General features: G+C 28.9%; 1 protein-coding gene across 8 annotated transcripts; it reads left to right on the top strand.

The window, feature by feature from the left end:
- The first annotated feature begins 8,753 nt into the window (after positions 1–8,753).
- Positions 8,754–13,528, top strand: LOC110625001 (COBW domain-containing protein 1). Of its 8 annotated transcripts, none has more exons than XM_043954306.1 (11): positions 8,754–8,966; positions 9,150–9,179; positions 9,462–9,679; positions 10,045–10,159; positions 10,253–10,351; positions 10,739–10,828; positions 11,643–11,813; positions 11,914–12,033; positions 12,538–12,648; positions 13,112–13,193; positions 13,309–13,528. In XM_043954306.1, exons 1-11 carry the CDS (start codon positions 8,805–8,807, stop codon positions 13,368–13,370), a joined length of 1,260 nt encoding a protein of 419 aa, XP_043810241.1. In that variant the 5' UTR covers positions 8,754–8,804; the 3' UTR covers positions 13,371–13,528. The 8 variants fall into 8 exon arrangements, with proteins under 8 accessions (XP_043810241.1, XP_043810239.1, XP_021626174.1 ...); XM_043954304.1 differs by having other exon boundaries at positions 10,042–10,159; XM_021770482.2 differs by lacking the exon at positions 9,150–9,179 and having other exon boundaries at positions 10,042–10,159.
- The last annotated feature ends 2,372 nt before the right edge of the window (positions 13,529–15,900 follow it).

Below are 15,900 nucleotides of genomic sequence, written 5' to 3'. Positions count from 1 at the left end.
CTCAAATTCTCAAAACCTTGAGCTTTTGTTTCCAAACTTTCAAAACCTTTGAAAAAAAAACAAACTTCACGCTTCTGTATGAGCAGCTCAATATTATTTGCAGATTAGTCATGAGAGACGTGGCCTATTCTATGGCAAGAATCTGAGGCCAACATCTGTCAAAAGCCATGACTCAGCTCGCTGGCCAACTCATCTTCGGCTGCCCAATCACATGCAAGACCATGCAACGTTCGGGGGCCGAACTTGAACTTCGGAAGCCGAACATTGAGCAATTTCGGCGGCCGAACTTATCTTCGGCGGCCGAACTTGGCTCCTCTGCCTTAGTTCATTTCAACTCAAAACACAATAAACCACACAACATTTCTTGAGAAACTCATATCTCCTACCCTCTAGAGGATTCCGACATCCCGGAGTCCACCAGACAACAGGAATTCTGGTGCCGGACTCTAGCCGGGTATTACATTTACGGAAGCTAATGACAAATATAAAGTTGCAGCTGAAAAACATAAGCATTTTAAATCCTTTAATGTTGATAATCAAGTTATAATGTATTTGCGCAAAAAATATGGTGGAGGACAGAAAAATATTGACCCAAATAAAATTGGTCCATTTTGGATTATTTAAAAGATTAATGACAAAACTTATGTTATTGATCTTCTAGATTATATGAAAATTTATAAAGACATTTAACGTGACAGATTTATTTCAGTATTATCCTGCTGATAACAACTTGAGATCAAGTTCTTTACAAGTGAAAGGAAATGATGAGGAGCAATTAGTTTTAGATTTTATGACAGACTTGAATCGGACTTAACTTTTGTTGCTGAAATTTTTCAGACAGAAAATTTTAAAACGCACGACTTTTAAAGTGTGACTAAAGTCATAGACCTGTCACAAAATCAAAGTGAAAATTTCATCATTTAAAGATCAATTTTATATTTTTATTATTTTTTTAGATTTTTTAATAATTTTTCATATTAAAATTTTTGCTATTATAAACAGACATTTTCTTAACTGTTTGAACCACCTTTTAATTTTTAAGAATTTAATAAGAAATTTCAACATTCAATCTTTCATTTTTTAAATTTTATTTTAATCAAACGTTATTCATTAAAATTCTTAATGGAGTTTAATCAGTTCTATTTTATGTGCGCAAAGATCATTGCTAGTAGTTACCGAAAAGACAATCTACCTATAACATTTTCAGTTTTAGATAATCATAGAACAACTAAACGGAATTAATTCCGGCGTCCAGTAATCATCCGTTGAATAACAACAAGTAAATGATCGCCTAAATTAAAATCCAAATCTATTTTAATAAAAAAAAATACCAAAACTCAAAAAAAAAAAAAACTATAAAAGATGAAAATAAAAACTATACAAGCCTATGGCGGCAAACTCCACGCCCAAAAGCAAAGGAGCTCGACAGCAACGGCACCGTTCCAAAACTTCCACCCGCTTCGCCTTCTTGCTCTCTTTTCTCTCTCCTAATTCCCTTAGATATTTAGATATTCAACAAATAATTAAATCCAACCTATCATTGGTTATTTACACAAATAAAGTTACCCATTAGTTATTTTAAAACTTTTACTTTAAATGTTAACCAAATTGGAATTTGCTAAGAAGTTACGTGAATTCATGATTTTGATGCCACTTTTGCATTATTAGAATTCCACTAAGCAATTAACAACCTTTCCAACAATTTTGCTCCAATCGTTTGCCATTAAGTTATGTATTAGATAAACCTTACCCCAACTCACTTTTAAGTAAAATACAAAGATAATAACGAAGTTTGTTTAAAATCAATTTAGTTTAATTTTTTATAAAATTAAAATTTTGATTTTTAATTTTTCGATTTGATTTGATTTTAAATTGAACTGACTACATGTCCAGTCTAATAAAATATTTGCTAAAATTATTATAATTAAATTTGAATTTAATTATTATTTTTAGGATAATTTTTATTTACACTCAACTTATAATTAATTAGTGGATTTAAGACATAAATACATAATTTTTATTTAATTTTATATAAGTCCCATTGCATTATTGTACATTAGTTTACCATCAACGGGATTTTGACAAGTCTTTAATATTTAAATCCAGACCTAATTAAAACTTATCATAACTAGTTCAACTCGACCATTTATATTTTAAATTAATAATCGAAATTTATTTTCATTAATAATTTTATTTTTAAATTATAATATTTATAAATATTGTTGTGAAAAATATTTTATAATTATTTTTTAAAATTAAAAAATCAAATAATAAATTTCATTCATATTATAAAAATTAAATAACAATTCTTTCTTTATATTTTCGTATAGGACGCAAATTAAGTTGGAGAAACTTTGAAGCAATGCAATGCAAATAAATTAATATTAGGATTTGTGTCCTTTGCAATTATTTATTAATGCTAAATAAATCCAGACGATGTAGACGTGGTGCTGCTAATAAAAGAAATACAAAAAAGTACAAAGACAATGATATTAATTATTATCATCATCTAATCTGCAGCATAATCATTCAAAGAATATGCACGTATAAGTAACCAAATTTTACTAAAAAAAAAATTGTAGCATCTAAATTTCAAAAATATCATACACATATTTGAATTTTTTTTTTTTTTTTTAAGTAAAACTACTGTTTGTATTAATAAAATTCCATCACATAAAGAGGGATAACATTCTAAACAGAGAGATGATTATACTCCTTAAATTCTTTACTTTGAGCAGTCAGAGTAGCATTACGACGAACCCATCTATCTAACAAAAGTCTAACAAAGATTTACACTCATTTAAAATTAAACCACGCATAAGATAATTTAGTAAAAATACTCCTCAAGTGCGTATCTAAATCCCTACATAAGACAATTTGACAAAAATACTCCTCATTTTTTCTCACATCTCGAATATAAATCATTCAAATCTTTCGAACAAAACTAAGGAAGAGAGTTTCTACGAGATAAAACTCGAATAAAATTCTAAAATTGACTTCGTCGTTGAAATTCTGGAAACCCATAATAACTAATAAACTTTCATTTTGAAACAACCGAATCAATAAAATTAAGATAATTCTTTAATCTCAGTATAAGATACTATTAATTATATTTATAAAACTCAAATTATTATATAATCTCACTTACAATAGAGTTCAAATTTTTTAAAAAAAAATATTTAATTAGTTTAAAATATTTTTTAAAATATTCAACGCTACCACCTATTGGATTGTAATGTTATTTTAATTTCTACTTTTTTTTCTCTCTGGTTAATGATAGAATAAAATTAACCTCAATTCACTTAAATTTAGAAATGGATATGATAATTTTGATAATAAAGGATGTCTCTGATTACTTGAAGAATCTACCAATCTTCCTTACTTGTCCATTACTTGAAAAAGCAATCTTCGTCGAAAAGCAACAAAAAGCAAATCCATGTCGCCGTCGCCGCCGCCGCCTCTCTTTTTTACACCTTCAACAAGGCTGAAGCTGAATCTGAAGCCTTCTTCGCCAATAATATACCTTATTTTCTCTCTCTCTTTTTTTTCTTCTTTATTTTTCTAATTGAATATTCATATTTTACAATTTATATTTTTAAAATAAATTGATAAAATAATTAAAGAGTTTAATTTTTTATAAAATATTAAAATAATTTAATTGAGTGATTTTAAAATAAATATAAATTAATATTTTTTTAAAAAAACCAATAACTTAATAATAAATTTTCTTTTTTAATAATTAATTTTGCAAAAACAAATAGAACCATATCAACTTGTTCTATTTTTTATGAAATGAAATTAAATAATATAAATATTTAAATTATAAAAATTAACAATATATATCGATAATTATTATTTAATAAAAAAATAAAGAGTTTAATTTAAAAAATATATAAATATTTTAAGCGAATAATTTTAAAATATAAATAAATTAATTGAATTTTTAAAATCTAATAATAATTCTACCTTTGATTGTATTTGCACCATTGTCTTTTGGTTTGGGGTTATCTAATTAGATTTATGTTTAAAATTAAGTAAAGCCCATTAGAATTCAATCTGCACTCTGATCATGACCTAGATTTTCTCCCACGATAACTCTCATTTTAGAGAAATTTATGTCATAAATTATTTATTATTTTACAAATTTAAAAGTAAAATTAATTTTTATTTTCATATTATATTCTCTTTCTCATAATTTTTATTAGTTATTCTATAATTATTATTTATTTTTTAAAAACTATAATAACATATAAATTAATTATTATAATTCTATTTTATTTTATTTTATTTTTAAAAAATACGAAGAAACTGATTAATTTGATCATCAATTTTGAAAAATATATTAAAATATTTTTGATATTTTAAAAAGTTTATTAGTCTTTCAATTAATTTTATTCGTTAAGTATTATAAAAAAAGTTTAAAATATTTCTGATACGAAAGATTAATTAGTAAATTTTTAAAAATATTAAAGACCAATTAATAAATTTTTTAAAATTATAGAAACTAAATAATAAAATATTTAATGATAAAATTAACGGAAAGATTAATTAGTAGACTTTTTCAAATATTATGTAATACCCGACTAGACTCCGGCGTCGGAATTTCAATCTTCCGATGGAATTCCCGTTGGAATCCGGAATATCGAATACCGGAACCTATTACAAGGGTAAAACAAGGTTTTTTATAAAATGTTTTTGAAAATTTTAAGATTTTAAGAAAGAAAGAAAAGAGTTTTTGAAGAAAATAGTTTTGAAAGGAAAATCCAGGTTCGGCCGCCGAACATGGTGCTGCCGCGGAAGCTTCACTTTCGGCCTCCGAAAGTGGTCTGGCCAGCCATCTATAAGAGACCTCCAGTCCGAAAATAGGAGAGTTTCTCTCTCAATTTTCGGGCAAACGTGAGTTTTTGCCATTCCATAGTTGATTTTATTGTTTTTCTTCAAATCTTTCAAAATATTCATGAGTTTTCTCTTGTTTTTGAAGATTTGAGTTTAAATCCAAGATTTTAAAGTTTGGAGACCGTTTCTCCTCAACTCCAAACTTGGGTCGCATCTATCTTGGATCTTCAAGAGGTAAGTGTAGATCCTTGCCTTTCCTTATGTTTTAAGTAAGTTTTAAAAAGGGTTAAGAGTTAAAAATGCATGAAATGGTTAGATCTAAAGTTTTAGAGTTTGTGTTAGTTTTGATGATAAATGTTTGCTCTTATGAGTTTTTATGGTTGTTTGTTGGGATTTAGGTTAGTTTTTATGCCCCTTATGCTTGATGAGTGTGTATGCATATTTTGAGGAGTTGGGTGTGAGGATTTAGAGAGTTTTGGTGGCTGAGTGCATAAGGCAGAATCGGGTTCTGTCATTCTGGAGAACCCAGGTTCGGCCGCTGAAACAGGGTTTGGCCGCCGAACCTGCATGTGGAGGCAGCCTTTGGCCGCCTAACCTGCCCCCGAAAGGATAGACTTTCGGATCTGGGAAGGTTTTCGGCCGCCGAACCTGCCCTCGAAAGCTGGTGACTTTTGGATCTGTGATGGGGTTTCGGCCGCCGAACCTGCTACCGAAAGTGCATGACTTTCGGATCTGTGGAGGACCTTCAGCCGCCGAACCTGCCGCAGAAAGTCTCCTGCCCAGCCTTCTTTTGTTTGTTTTCTATGCATGTTTTGTTATGTTTTAGGGGGTTTTTGAGGAGTTGTTTAGAGTCATGTAATAGTTATGTCTGGTCCCTCACGTGAGTTCACCTGTGTAAGATCGAACCTGAGAGACTGTAGAGGCCAGCAGTGAGTCAGCTGCTATAGTTTAGGCAAGCGTCAGCCAGAGGTGAGTATAACTGAACTATCTTTTCAAAGTAACTAAATTTTTAAGCATGTTCATGCATCACGAATACCATGTATATGTATTAGGTTGTTTTGCATTAGAATTCACGAATATGATGCATTGCATAATTTGTTGTTGATGTGGATGGATATTTGATGGCCCACTAACCCTCGAGATGTTATGATATGATATGATACGGAAAGACCAGGGCTTGTCCATTCTACGCCCCTGGCAAGATGCAAGGGAAAAACCAGAGCTTGCCCATTCTACGCCCCTGGCATATTGGATATATTATGTTTAAGCGAAAGTCTTGAGGAGCTCTGTCAAGGGTCTGACACATTGGATTATGTAGAGGGTTATTGGTGACAAGTCCATATTGATGTGAATTGTTTGTGTTGTGACGCATTTCATACGAGTATATGTTTATAAAATTGTTTTTATGTTCTGCTCACTAGACTCTTTTAGCTTATCCCTTTCCCCCTAGTCTCAGGTTTGCAGGATCAGAGATAGCACGGGGAGCCGGCACAGTAGCTTGTAGAGTTTAATGTAATAGAATAGTTGTGGACATGTAATGTATAATGGTTTAGAATTGTGTTTGGCCATAGTTTTCTTTACCGTGTAATCCGTGTTAACATGATCTTTATGTAAAAGTTTTAAATATGATTTATGTTTAAACCAAGTTTGAGGTATGTGATGTTAACCACACTAGAGCATTTTCAGTATGATACATGCACAGGTTGCGCTCGGTTTCATGGAAATGTATAAGTTTTATGTGATAAGGTATGATCATATATGAAATTTTATCAGATATACAGGATGTATAGTAGGCTTGCTATGGGTCCGGCGAGCTTAAGTCGATTTAAATCTTAATGCCGATAGCGGTCTGATTTTCGGGTTGTTACATATTATGAACGTTTAAATTTATTTTTTAAAATAAGAATACTACCTAGTAAATTTTTTTATACTATATTTATAATATAGAAATTAAGGAATAATTTATAAAAAATTATATTTTTTTAATATATATAAAAAAGCAGAATAAACAAAAAATTATAAAAAAAGAGAATATTAAAATTTGTTAAATTCTCTAATTTTCTCATTTATTTTAACTAAAATTCTCATTGTATTATCTATATACTTTTGAGTCATTTAATATTAACAGGTGAAAAAAAGCATGATCATTTAAAAAATATTTTAAATAAATTATTAATTAATTTTATTAGTTTAAATGAATAAACTATAAACAACAGATATTATGGAAAGAAGGTAATAACTTTCAAGAATTAGAGTAATTAAATAATAAAAAAATTCAAAAATTAATTTTTAATTAACATAATTATTATTTTTTAATTTATATAAAAAAGTAATTAAATAAATTAAAAATTAAATTAATATTTATGAAAATTAAGTAAAAATTAATTTAAATCGTATTGATTTGATTCAATTCGATTTGTTAAATTAAATTTTTTAATAAATGCTTTATTTTTTATTTTTATTTAATATTTTAAAATTTAACTAAAATATTTTAATTTTAATGATAATATAATCTCTTTATATTATTAAAATAATATATTATTATTGTTAATTGATTTGAATTTTTTTTGTTTAAAATTAAATTTGAACTCAAATTTTTAAAAATAAAAATTAAATTAAACTGAAAAAATAAAAAATTAAATTAACTTTTTAAATTAATTTAGTTGGATTGATTTTTTAGATTTAAACCAAATACCGCCGGTGTTAATTTTTCCTACACAATTTTTTTCACATTTAAAAAATTGAACATACTTTTCCTAATGCAAATATTATTTCTTAGATTGATCTTTCATATTTTTAAGAGCAATAATTTATTTTTCTTCAACAAGCACTCTCTAATAATCAATCAAGCAACCTTAAGCCTAACAAAGTGGAATATAATTTTGAAGAAACTCATCCAAGTGAAATATTAAAAAGGGAGATTTATTATTTTATTTATGAGTATTATGATTATTAATAAATTAATTTTTATATTTTAAAAAATCTATTAAAATATTTTTATCTTTTATTTCTATTAATAAAATAATCATTCCGTTATATTTTTAATTAAAAATAAAAATATGTGAAAAAATTTTTAAATTTAATTTTTTCCTCAAATAAACTTTCTTATTGAGTTTTAGTTTTTGATATTATTATTATTATTAACTCAGTTTATATATTTTTAAAAATTTATTAAAATATCTTTATTTTTTATTTTCATTAATAAAATAATACTTTTATCATATTTTTTATTAAAAATAGACGAAAAATAAAGAAAAAAAATTTTAAAACTCAATTTTACCATCAAATAAATCTTTATTTAGTTTCTAAGTATTATAATTATTAATAAATCAGTTTTTATATTTTTAAAAATCTATTAAAATATTATTATCTTTTTTTTAATATATTAAAATATTTTTATTTTTTATTTTTATCAATAAAATAGTCTTTGCTCTTCTTTCTCAAATAATAAAAAAAAGAAAAATAAAAAAAAATTAATTTTTTATTATATTTTTAACGGTAAAATTAAATAAAAGGATTATTTATTTTAATAAAATTTTTAAAATTAAAAGACTAATTTATTATTTAGTAAATATCTCTTTGAAAAAAAAATTACCTTTTAATTAATGGATTAAAACTTGTTGAACGTGATTAAATTAAATTAGTATTTTTAATTTAAAATAAAATATTGCTTGTGCATTATAAATTATTTAAAAAATTAGAAAAAATAACACTGGTCAGGTAAGTTCAAAAAGAGTTGAGCATAAATTATGCAAACTCGTTAAATTTTAATATTTCAAATTATGTTGTTTAATACAAAAATTCATTTATAAATAGTCGTAAAAGATTTTTTTTAAATTTATTTTTCCTCCAAAAAAAATCATGCAAAATACACAATAATAAATAGAAAATAAAATAAATAAATATAAAAAATGTGGATTATAGCGTCGGCAGCGCATTGAGGGTTATGCGAGAAGCAAGTGGTTGAAATGGAGAAAGAAGAAGACGACCCACCTGTCGCAGTTGAAATCGACCAATCTGCCCAACAATCTTACTCCCACCCACAATCCGATTCAAAACGACCTCAAACTGATGACGTTCCGGTTGGGGTGACCGTAATCACGGGTTATCTCGGTGCCGGCAAATCCACTGTAAAATCCTTGTCCCTTACTGTCTCCACAACATTAGCCATGTGTGCATTTCTATTCATCAATAGTTCAGAAAAAAAGAAAGTATATATAGAGCATAAGATGTTCGTTGAAATATCACTGGTTCTGTTCCTCTAACTGTGTGCAGTTACTGAGTGCGTTTGTTTGATGTTTCTGCATTTGTAGCTTTTTGTCTGGTTGAAGAAGAATATGAGGGTTTATAATTTAATGGGTTGGACTTATTTTTGCCAAATTTGAGCTATAGCTTTCTGGTGCAAGTCGTAAATTACCTAATTACCACGGGTTGATATTTTGTGGATTTGCTTCTTGTTTAGTGGAATTTAGTCATTATCTTTTAGAATTGAACCTCTAGAATTTGAAACGATTTCTCATATCACTATGTAAATCTGATAGATTTTTGCTCTTATGAGTATGGAGATATAATGTGAGTGGACATTTTGCCCAATTGCTAACTCACTGTTGGGTTTTTTGTTTTAGCTTGTCAACCATATCTTGAATTCTCAACATGGAAAGAGGATTGCTGTCATTTTGAACGAGTTTGGGGAAGAGATTGGAGTTGAAAGGGCAATGATAAATGAAGGAGAAGGCGGTGCACTTGTTGAAGAATGGGTTGAGCTGGCAAATGGGTGTATTTGTTGCACGGTTAAGCATAGTTTAGTTCAAGCACTGGAGCAACTTGTACAGATGAAGGAAAGGTGCTGCTTTGTGAATTTGTCAATGATCTTTGCACATACATTACTTTTTAGAGAGGACACTTTCTAGTTGGCGTGGGAATATATTTCGATGTCTCTGAATTCTGATTTTTTCTCTGTTTCATGTTTTCCATCAAGGCATTATCATTGCTGCTTTAGAAAATATACAGAACATACTTCCAAAAAGATCAAAGCTGCATCTTTATTGGGACAATTGATCTGTTCCTCTAGTTTCTAAGACTATCACTCAGTAGCCAATTTAGTAACAAGTGGACAGTTTACCACGAAAATCTTTAACGATTGAATGCTGGAGACTGGTGGAACTAATAAATGTTTGATGAATTATTATTATTATTTTTTTTCAGTAGACTTGATCATATAATAATCGAGACCACAGGGTTAGCAAATCCTGCTCCTCTTGCTTCTGTTCTTTGGTTGGATGATCAGCTGGAATCGTCTGTTAAGCTTGATTCTATAATCACTGTACGTCTTGTACTCTTATTCAGTTCTTCGTGATAATTTACTAGTTATAATCACTTGTCCCTATGATATATAGTAATGTGCTCCGGGCTTTAGTTTTTGTTTTTCCAGCTTTTCTTGGTATCCAATTGTTGTGATCATTCTGAGCAGCCAATCACTTTATCATGTTGGCAGTATTCTAAAGCAATTTTTGATGTAAGATGGTACACATTGGATACATAAGTTACCTCCATCCATATTAATGTCCAGCACTCTACCTTATTTTTCTTCAATACTTTGTTTGCAGAATTTTAATGTCGTTGTCAATAGCATGCATTTAGAATACATTTTCATTTGTTTGAGGTGCTTATTCTGTTTTGTTTATTTGAAAGAACCAAGGAAAGAAAAAGTAAGGATAAAAAGTAAAGGAAAAAATTAATGTCACCTTGTGCCAATAGAGTATGAAATAATTTTATGGTATACTGTAAGGCCCTTAGGTCAAAATGCCCCATTTTTTATGGATTCATTATATATTGGAGCAAGTCAAATTACCATATCTTTTCCCCTTCAATTTTATATTTTAACAAATTTCTGCTTGCATAGGTTGTGGATGCCAAAAATCTTCGTTTTCAGCTCAACAAGCATCGCGATTCTTCTTCATTTCCTGAAGCTTTTCTTCAAATAGCTTTTGCGGTAATTCTCATGATTAATGATGCTGTGGATGGTATTATTTATAAGCAATGCCATTTGTACTAAACTAATTGAAGGCACGCCTTAGGCTCAAGGCTCACCAAGCTCTAATCCTAACACCTTAAGCACATAGGCATGCATCTTATTCCAAGTGTAAGGCTCTAGGAAAGTGTACCACTATTTCCACCTTTGGCATGGCAAGTACTTCCCCAGACATACACATACACACACACACACACAAAAGAAAAACAAAAAACCTCACTTGAAATTTTCCAATCTACTAGACTCCAATTTTAATCACCTTTGGCAATTGCCATTAATCTCTCTCCTCATACGTTGTTTTCAATATTCTTTTATTATCTTTGATCTTAACTGCTTCTTGGTTGTTGGTTGCCTAAAATTGGTTTTTTATTAAGTTTTATTTTTTTTGCCTCAGTTCAGTCCCTCCCACCCTTGCACCTGGCGCCTAGGCCCCGGGACCACTTTATGCCTTAGTGCGTCTTGAATCTTTAATAACTAAGGTCCTAAGTTTGATGCTTATAAGCAACCTCTTCAACTTAATCGGAAAACAAATTCATAGAATGTTCAACTTAAAAAAAAAGAATGGAGAAAAGGAATTTATGTATCCCAGCTGAAGTAGTTTGTGATGAGGTCCAATTGATTATAGGTGTTTGAGCAATTTTGTATATATGAGTATTTGTATATGATCCAGTATAATTTGTAAGCATATAGCCTTTCTCTGTTTTCTGTTTTTTATATTTTCATATTGGATCTCTTTAAGATGCTGTGATCTTACTTGTTCTGTTGTTCCATGTAGGATGTTGTTATTCTTAACAAGGTTGATTTGGTTTCTTCAGAAGGTTCTGTGATCTTGGAGGAATTGGAGAAGGAGATACATAACATTAACTCGCTTGCCAACATCATTCATTCTGTTAGGTGTGAAGTTGACTTGTCTAAAATATTGAACTGTGGAGCATATGATGCAACTGTAAGTTACAGAATATATCACATTGTCCAGCATCTCTACATTTTGACTTACACTTGCCTTTATGCAAAAGAATATCAAGTTTTCACTTGTTGTCTCATAGCATATTACTCATTTGGAAGTACTGTTGGAAGAAAGCAAGTCCCTGTCTACCAGGGATCTTCATGATGGTGGTGTGCGAACTGTTTGCATTTGTGATTCACAGCAGGTTGATCTTGATAAGGTAGTTGTTGAAATGGCTCATCCTTGTTGACAAAATTTGCTACTACTGAGTCCTTTGATGTGAAAATTGTGCCTCATTTGTTATATGTGTATTCATCAAGAGTAGTCAGATGAACTGAGCCTCTGTAATTTTTCCAATGCTGATTTTTTTTTCTTCTTTCCAACTCTACAACTGTTTTGGCGAGGTGTTTCAATATCTTCAAACGTGAATGCTTAATTTTGTGTTAGATTTTGTTGTTCATCTCAGAAGCCTGTATATCCGAAACAAGATTTGCTTAGCTGAACTATATGCTCATGCATTTTTGATACAGTTGATGTTTCATTAAAGCTGTCTATTTGTGTTTCTAAAATTCTTAATGGACCATGCTTTTTTTTTTGGAGTTTGTGCTTGGTTATTTATATGTTTATCACTTTTGTTAGTTTTGATTAGAATTATCTGTTGCTTGTCCAAGTGCCTTTTTATAGTTGCATGCTCGTGATAATCCTGGTATCTCAACTATTACAGGTTCGTTTATGGCTTGAGGAAATTCTATGGGATAAGAAAGATGGCATGGACGTATACCGATGCAAAGGGGTTCTAAGGGTTCAAAACTCTGATGAACTACATACCTTGCAGGTAGTGTTGCAAATAAAAGCTACTAATTGTTTATCATGAGAAGTTTACTCGTTGCATGCTGTAGCATCCATTACTTACAGACTATGGATTTGCCAGTCTGGCCTATTTTCTCTTATGTTATATTTTATTTTTTGTGGCCTATTGTTTTTTTTATTTTTTTTATTTTTTATGTTATCAGTAATTATGACAGGAAGTTGATAATGTACTAGTAGGAAATGTTGTAATTCCTGATAGTTGGAGTTTGGGGTCAAAATTGTGAATCTGTAAATGATTAGAGGCTTGGATTGCAATCTAACTCTGCAACCTTTGATATGAACATGTCTTGCCACGCTAACATGCTACTGTTTCTTTTGGCCTTGGTTAAGATGTTTTACCCAGTGATGTAGATTCTTTCTTCAAGCTGAAATTAAAACGTTATAATGCAGTGATACTTAGTAATAAATTGTCATGAAATATTTGGCAGGCTGTGAGGGAGATATATGATATTGTTCCAGCTCGCAAATGGAAAGGATCAGAAACTCAAATGAACAAGATAGTTTTTATAGGTAAGATTCTGGTAGCACTTATCCATGCGAGAGCTTATTTGTTTGTTTGTTTCAAAAAAGCTACTCTCTCTCTCTCGTTTCTCTGTTCATTTCCTTCTCCATTTGTTTTTTGCAGGCCATAATCTAAATGAGGACATCCTTTTTGATTCATTTAGAGGTTGTGCAATGACAACTTAGCTCTTTAACCTTCTGAATTTGCAAATAGACTATTGTAGTGGGTTCTAAAGATTGCTTGCAGGTTAAACTTAAAACTTTAGAATTTGTTTTATATGTTTATTCTAGATTTTGTGGTCCATCAGATAAACTACATAAATATGGGTAATTATTCTCTTTTACTGGAGCCTCCCCCTTCCATGGGTTTAAACACAATGCTAGTTAGTAATCTGGCCGTTCGATTCAATTTACGGATCGAACTGGAACCAGCCTGATATATGACGGTTTGGAAATGGTTTCGGTTTTTTATGGTTCTGGTCCAATTTTACAGCAGTTACGATTATGTTTTTTACGATTTCGATTTCAATCAAGTTCAAAATCTAAAGGCAATTCAATTTTGATTCGAAAAAAAAAATGTAAAGGAATAAATGAATGAGTTCAAAAAGGTTTGACCATAATGATAATTGGGTTTTAAATGGGTGTGAATGATTTAAAATAAAATTTTTTTGCAATAATTTATTTTGTAAAAAAAAATTAAAAATAATTTATCATATAATCATATCTTTATACTAAAATGAGGGGTCAATTGACTTTTTTTTTATTATTACAAATTAATAAATTTAACTATTTAATTATTAAATTATCTTTCTATCAAAATTTAAAATTAGTATATTTACTTTTTTTTTATATCAATTACATACTAATCTCTCTCCGGCTGAGATTGGTAGTTAGATAAAGCCCTTCCAACAATGAAAACTTCTTTACTTAAACGCTTGACCTTGCAAACAAGGTTCGTTTAGGCATCAACTTCAGACAATTAATTTCAACTACTTGTTAATTTAGATTGTTTATTTTATATAGCTGATTTGAATTTAGCCTTTTTTTTCTTTTTAAGGAAAAAGATTGTGATGTATTTTTCAAACCTAATAATATTAAAAATACTACTTAATATAACACAATAATCTATCAAACTAAGTCATGAGTTAGCGCTCGAAAATAAATCATACGGAAAGAGTCAGATCAGATGATGCTTGGTCTTACCGATGGAAAAGAAGATTCGAATGTAGCAAGTTTCAATTTTATGTTAAAAACTCTCACTCTCAAATAAAAGACGAGACTTTACGAAAAAGTTACCATTAAAGAACACAATATAGTATATTCTTTTTACATTTATAATTGTAGGATCTCTTATTTACTAACCAGTGTTAGTCATATTTTTTATAATTAACTCTATTTTTTACAGTATAGAACCTAATGATAACAGAGTTTAAGGTATGCATTATTACACAATTACTCTTAAATTTAAAATATCTCATTACATTCGATTTTTTTTTAATTGAACGTCGAAATAACTGTTATATGCGTCAATTATCTCGCTTTTTTTTTCTTGCAGATTAACCAATAGCTCGTATAAGTTATATCATTAACCTTTATACGTCTTGACATTTTAATCCTAAATTTTTAATTTTAATAATTATAGTTTAAAAATTCAAAATTTGAATTTTATTTAATTTAAAAAAGAGAATTGAAAAAAATGTGACTACGTACATTTGGCCGCCCATCTCAACGGTAGTATTGAGTTTGATATGTCATCTCAACACTTACTCTCTACTCAAACTGTTGTTTAGTTTGCTTGATTTTTCAAACTCATCCTTCTTTCTACTCTTTTTTAATTTATAAGCCATTGAAAATTTTTATAAAATGCTTCAATGTGGTAATATATACAAAATCTTACTTTTTTTTTTTTTAAATTGAATAAAATAAGACGTAAAGATCAAAATTTTTATTGATATAAGCCATTTTCCAATGTATTATACTAACGATCAGGAGAAAGAGAATTGCATTTTATGGGATGAGTGGCTGATCTGCATTGTCTTAAAGAAAGCTGAATTCTTTAGACATTGAGGGCACCAACTTTTTATATATATATATAAATTTTTTCTACTTTTCCAAAGACATTTTGAAGGGTAATGCTTGGTAGAATCCAAAATTCTCAGAATAGATGCCTGCAAGAACTTGCGATTTCATCAGAAAAGAGGCATTATTTTCTTTATGGTTGGGCTGTCATTTTCCCAAAGACTTTCCTTTATGAATAGATTACTGATTTCAAGAAATAGTGAACAACTCAACCAATTTGCTCAACAAACAAATCAAATCACCACAGTTTCTGAAATTTAGGCATCATTGGTTTCACTAACTACCTTCAAAATTTGCACGCTATTCACCAAACGATTTTAGTTAATTTTATTTTTATATATAATTAAAAATTTTAAATTAAAAAGAATTAATTTTTTTATTTTAAATAAATTAATTGAATTAAATTTTTATGAAATTTTTTATTTCAAATAAAATAATTATACTATTTTTAAAAAATTAAATTTTATTAAAATAATAAAATCTGATAAATAACTAATTAGGTTTTGTCAATCGTTTTAATTAATATCGTTTAATTAAAACGCTACAAAAAAATAGTGGTTAGAAGTCGAAATAAATGGTAAAATTTTCATATCAAATTTTATAATAAGATTACTGTTCTTGTCATATTTTTTAAAAT

Source organism: Manihot esculenta, chromosome 1, assembly GCF_001659605.2.
Source record: "Manihot esculenta cultivar AM560-2 chromosome 1, M.esculenta_v8, whole genome shotgun sequence".
In the NCBI taxonomy this organism is placed as follows: domain Eukaryota; kingdom Viridiplantae; phylum Streptophyta; class Magnoliopsida; order Malpighiales; family Euphorbiaceae; genus Manihot; species Manihot esculenta.
Note: the sequence above shows the minus strand (reverse complement) of the source record. Positions and strands in the feature narration are given on the sequence as shown.

What these genes read in the sequence shown, in the direction of transcription:
- LOC110625001 (XM_043954304.1), top strand. Translation starts at nt 8,805, where the DNA reads ATGGAGAAAGAAGAAGACGACCCACCTGTCGCAGTTGAAATCGACCAA. An exon ending in CTTGTACAGATGAAGGAAAG is followed by an intron (nt 9,680 to 10,041) that starts GTGCTGCTTTGT and finishes ATTTTTTTTCAG; the next exon opens with TAGACTTGATCATATAATAA. An exon ending in TTCTTCAAATAGCTTTTGCG is followed by an intron (nt 10,829 to 11,642) that starts GTAATTCTCATG and finishes TGTTCCATGTAG; the next exon opens with GATGTTGTTATTCTTAACAA.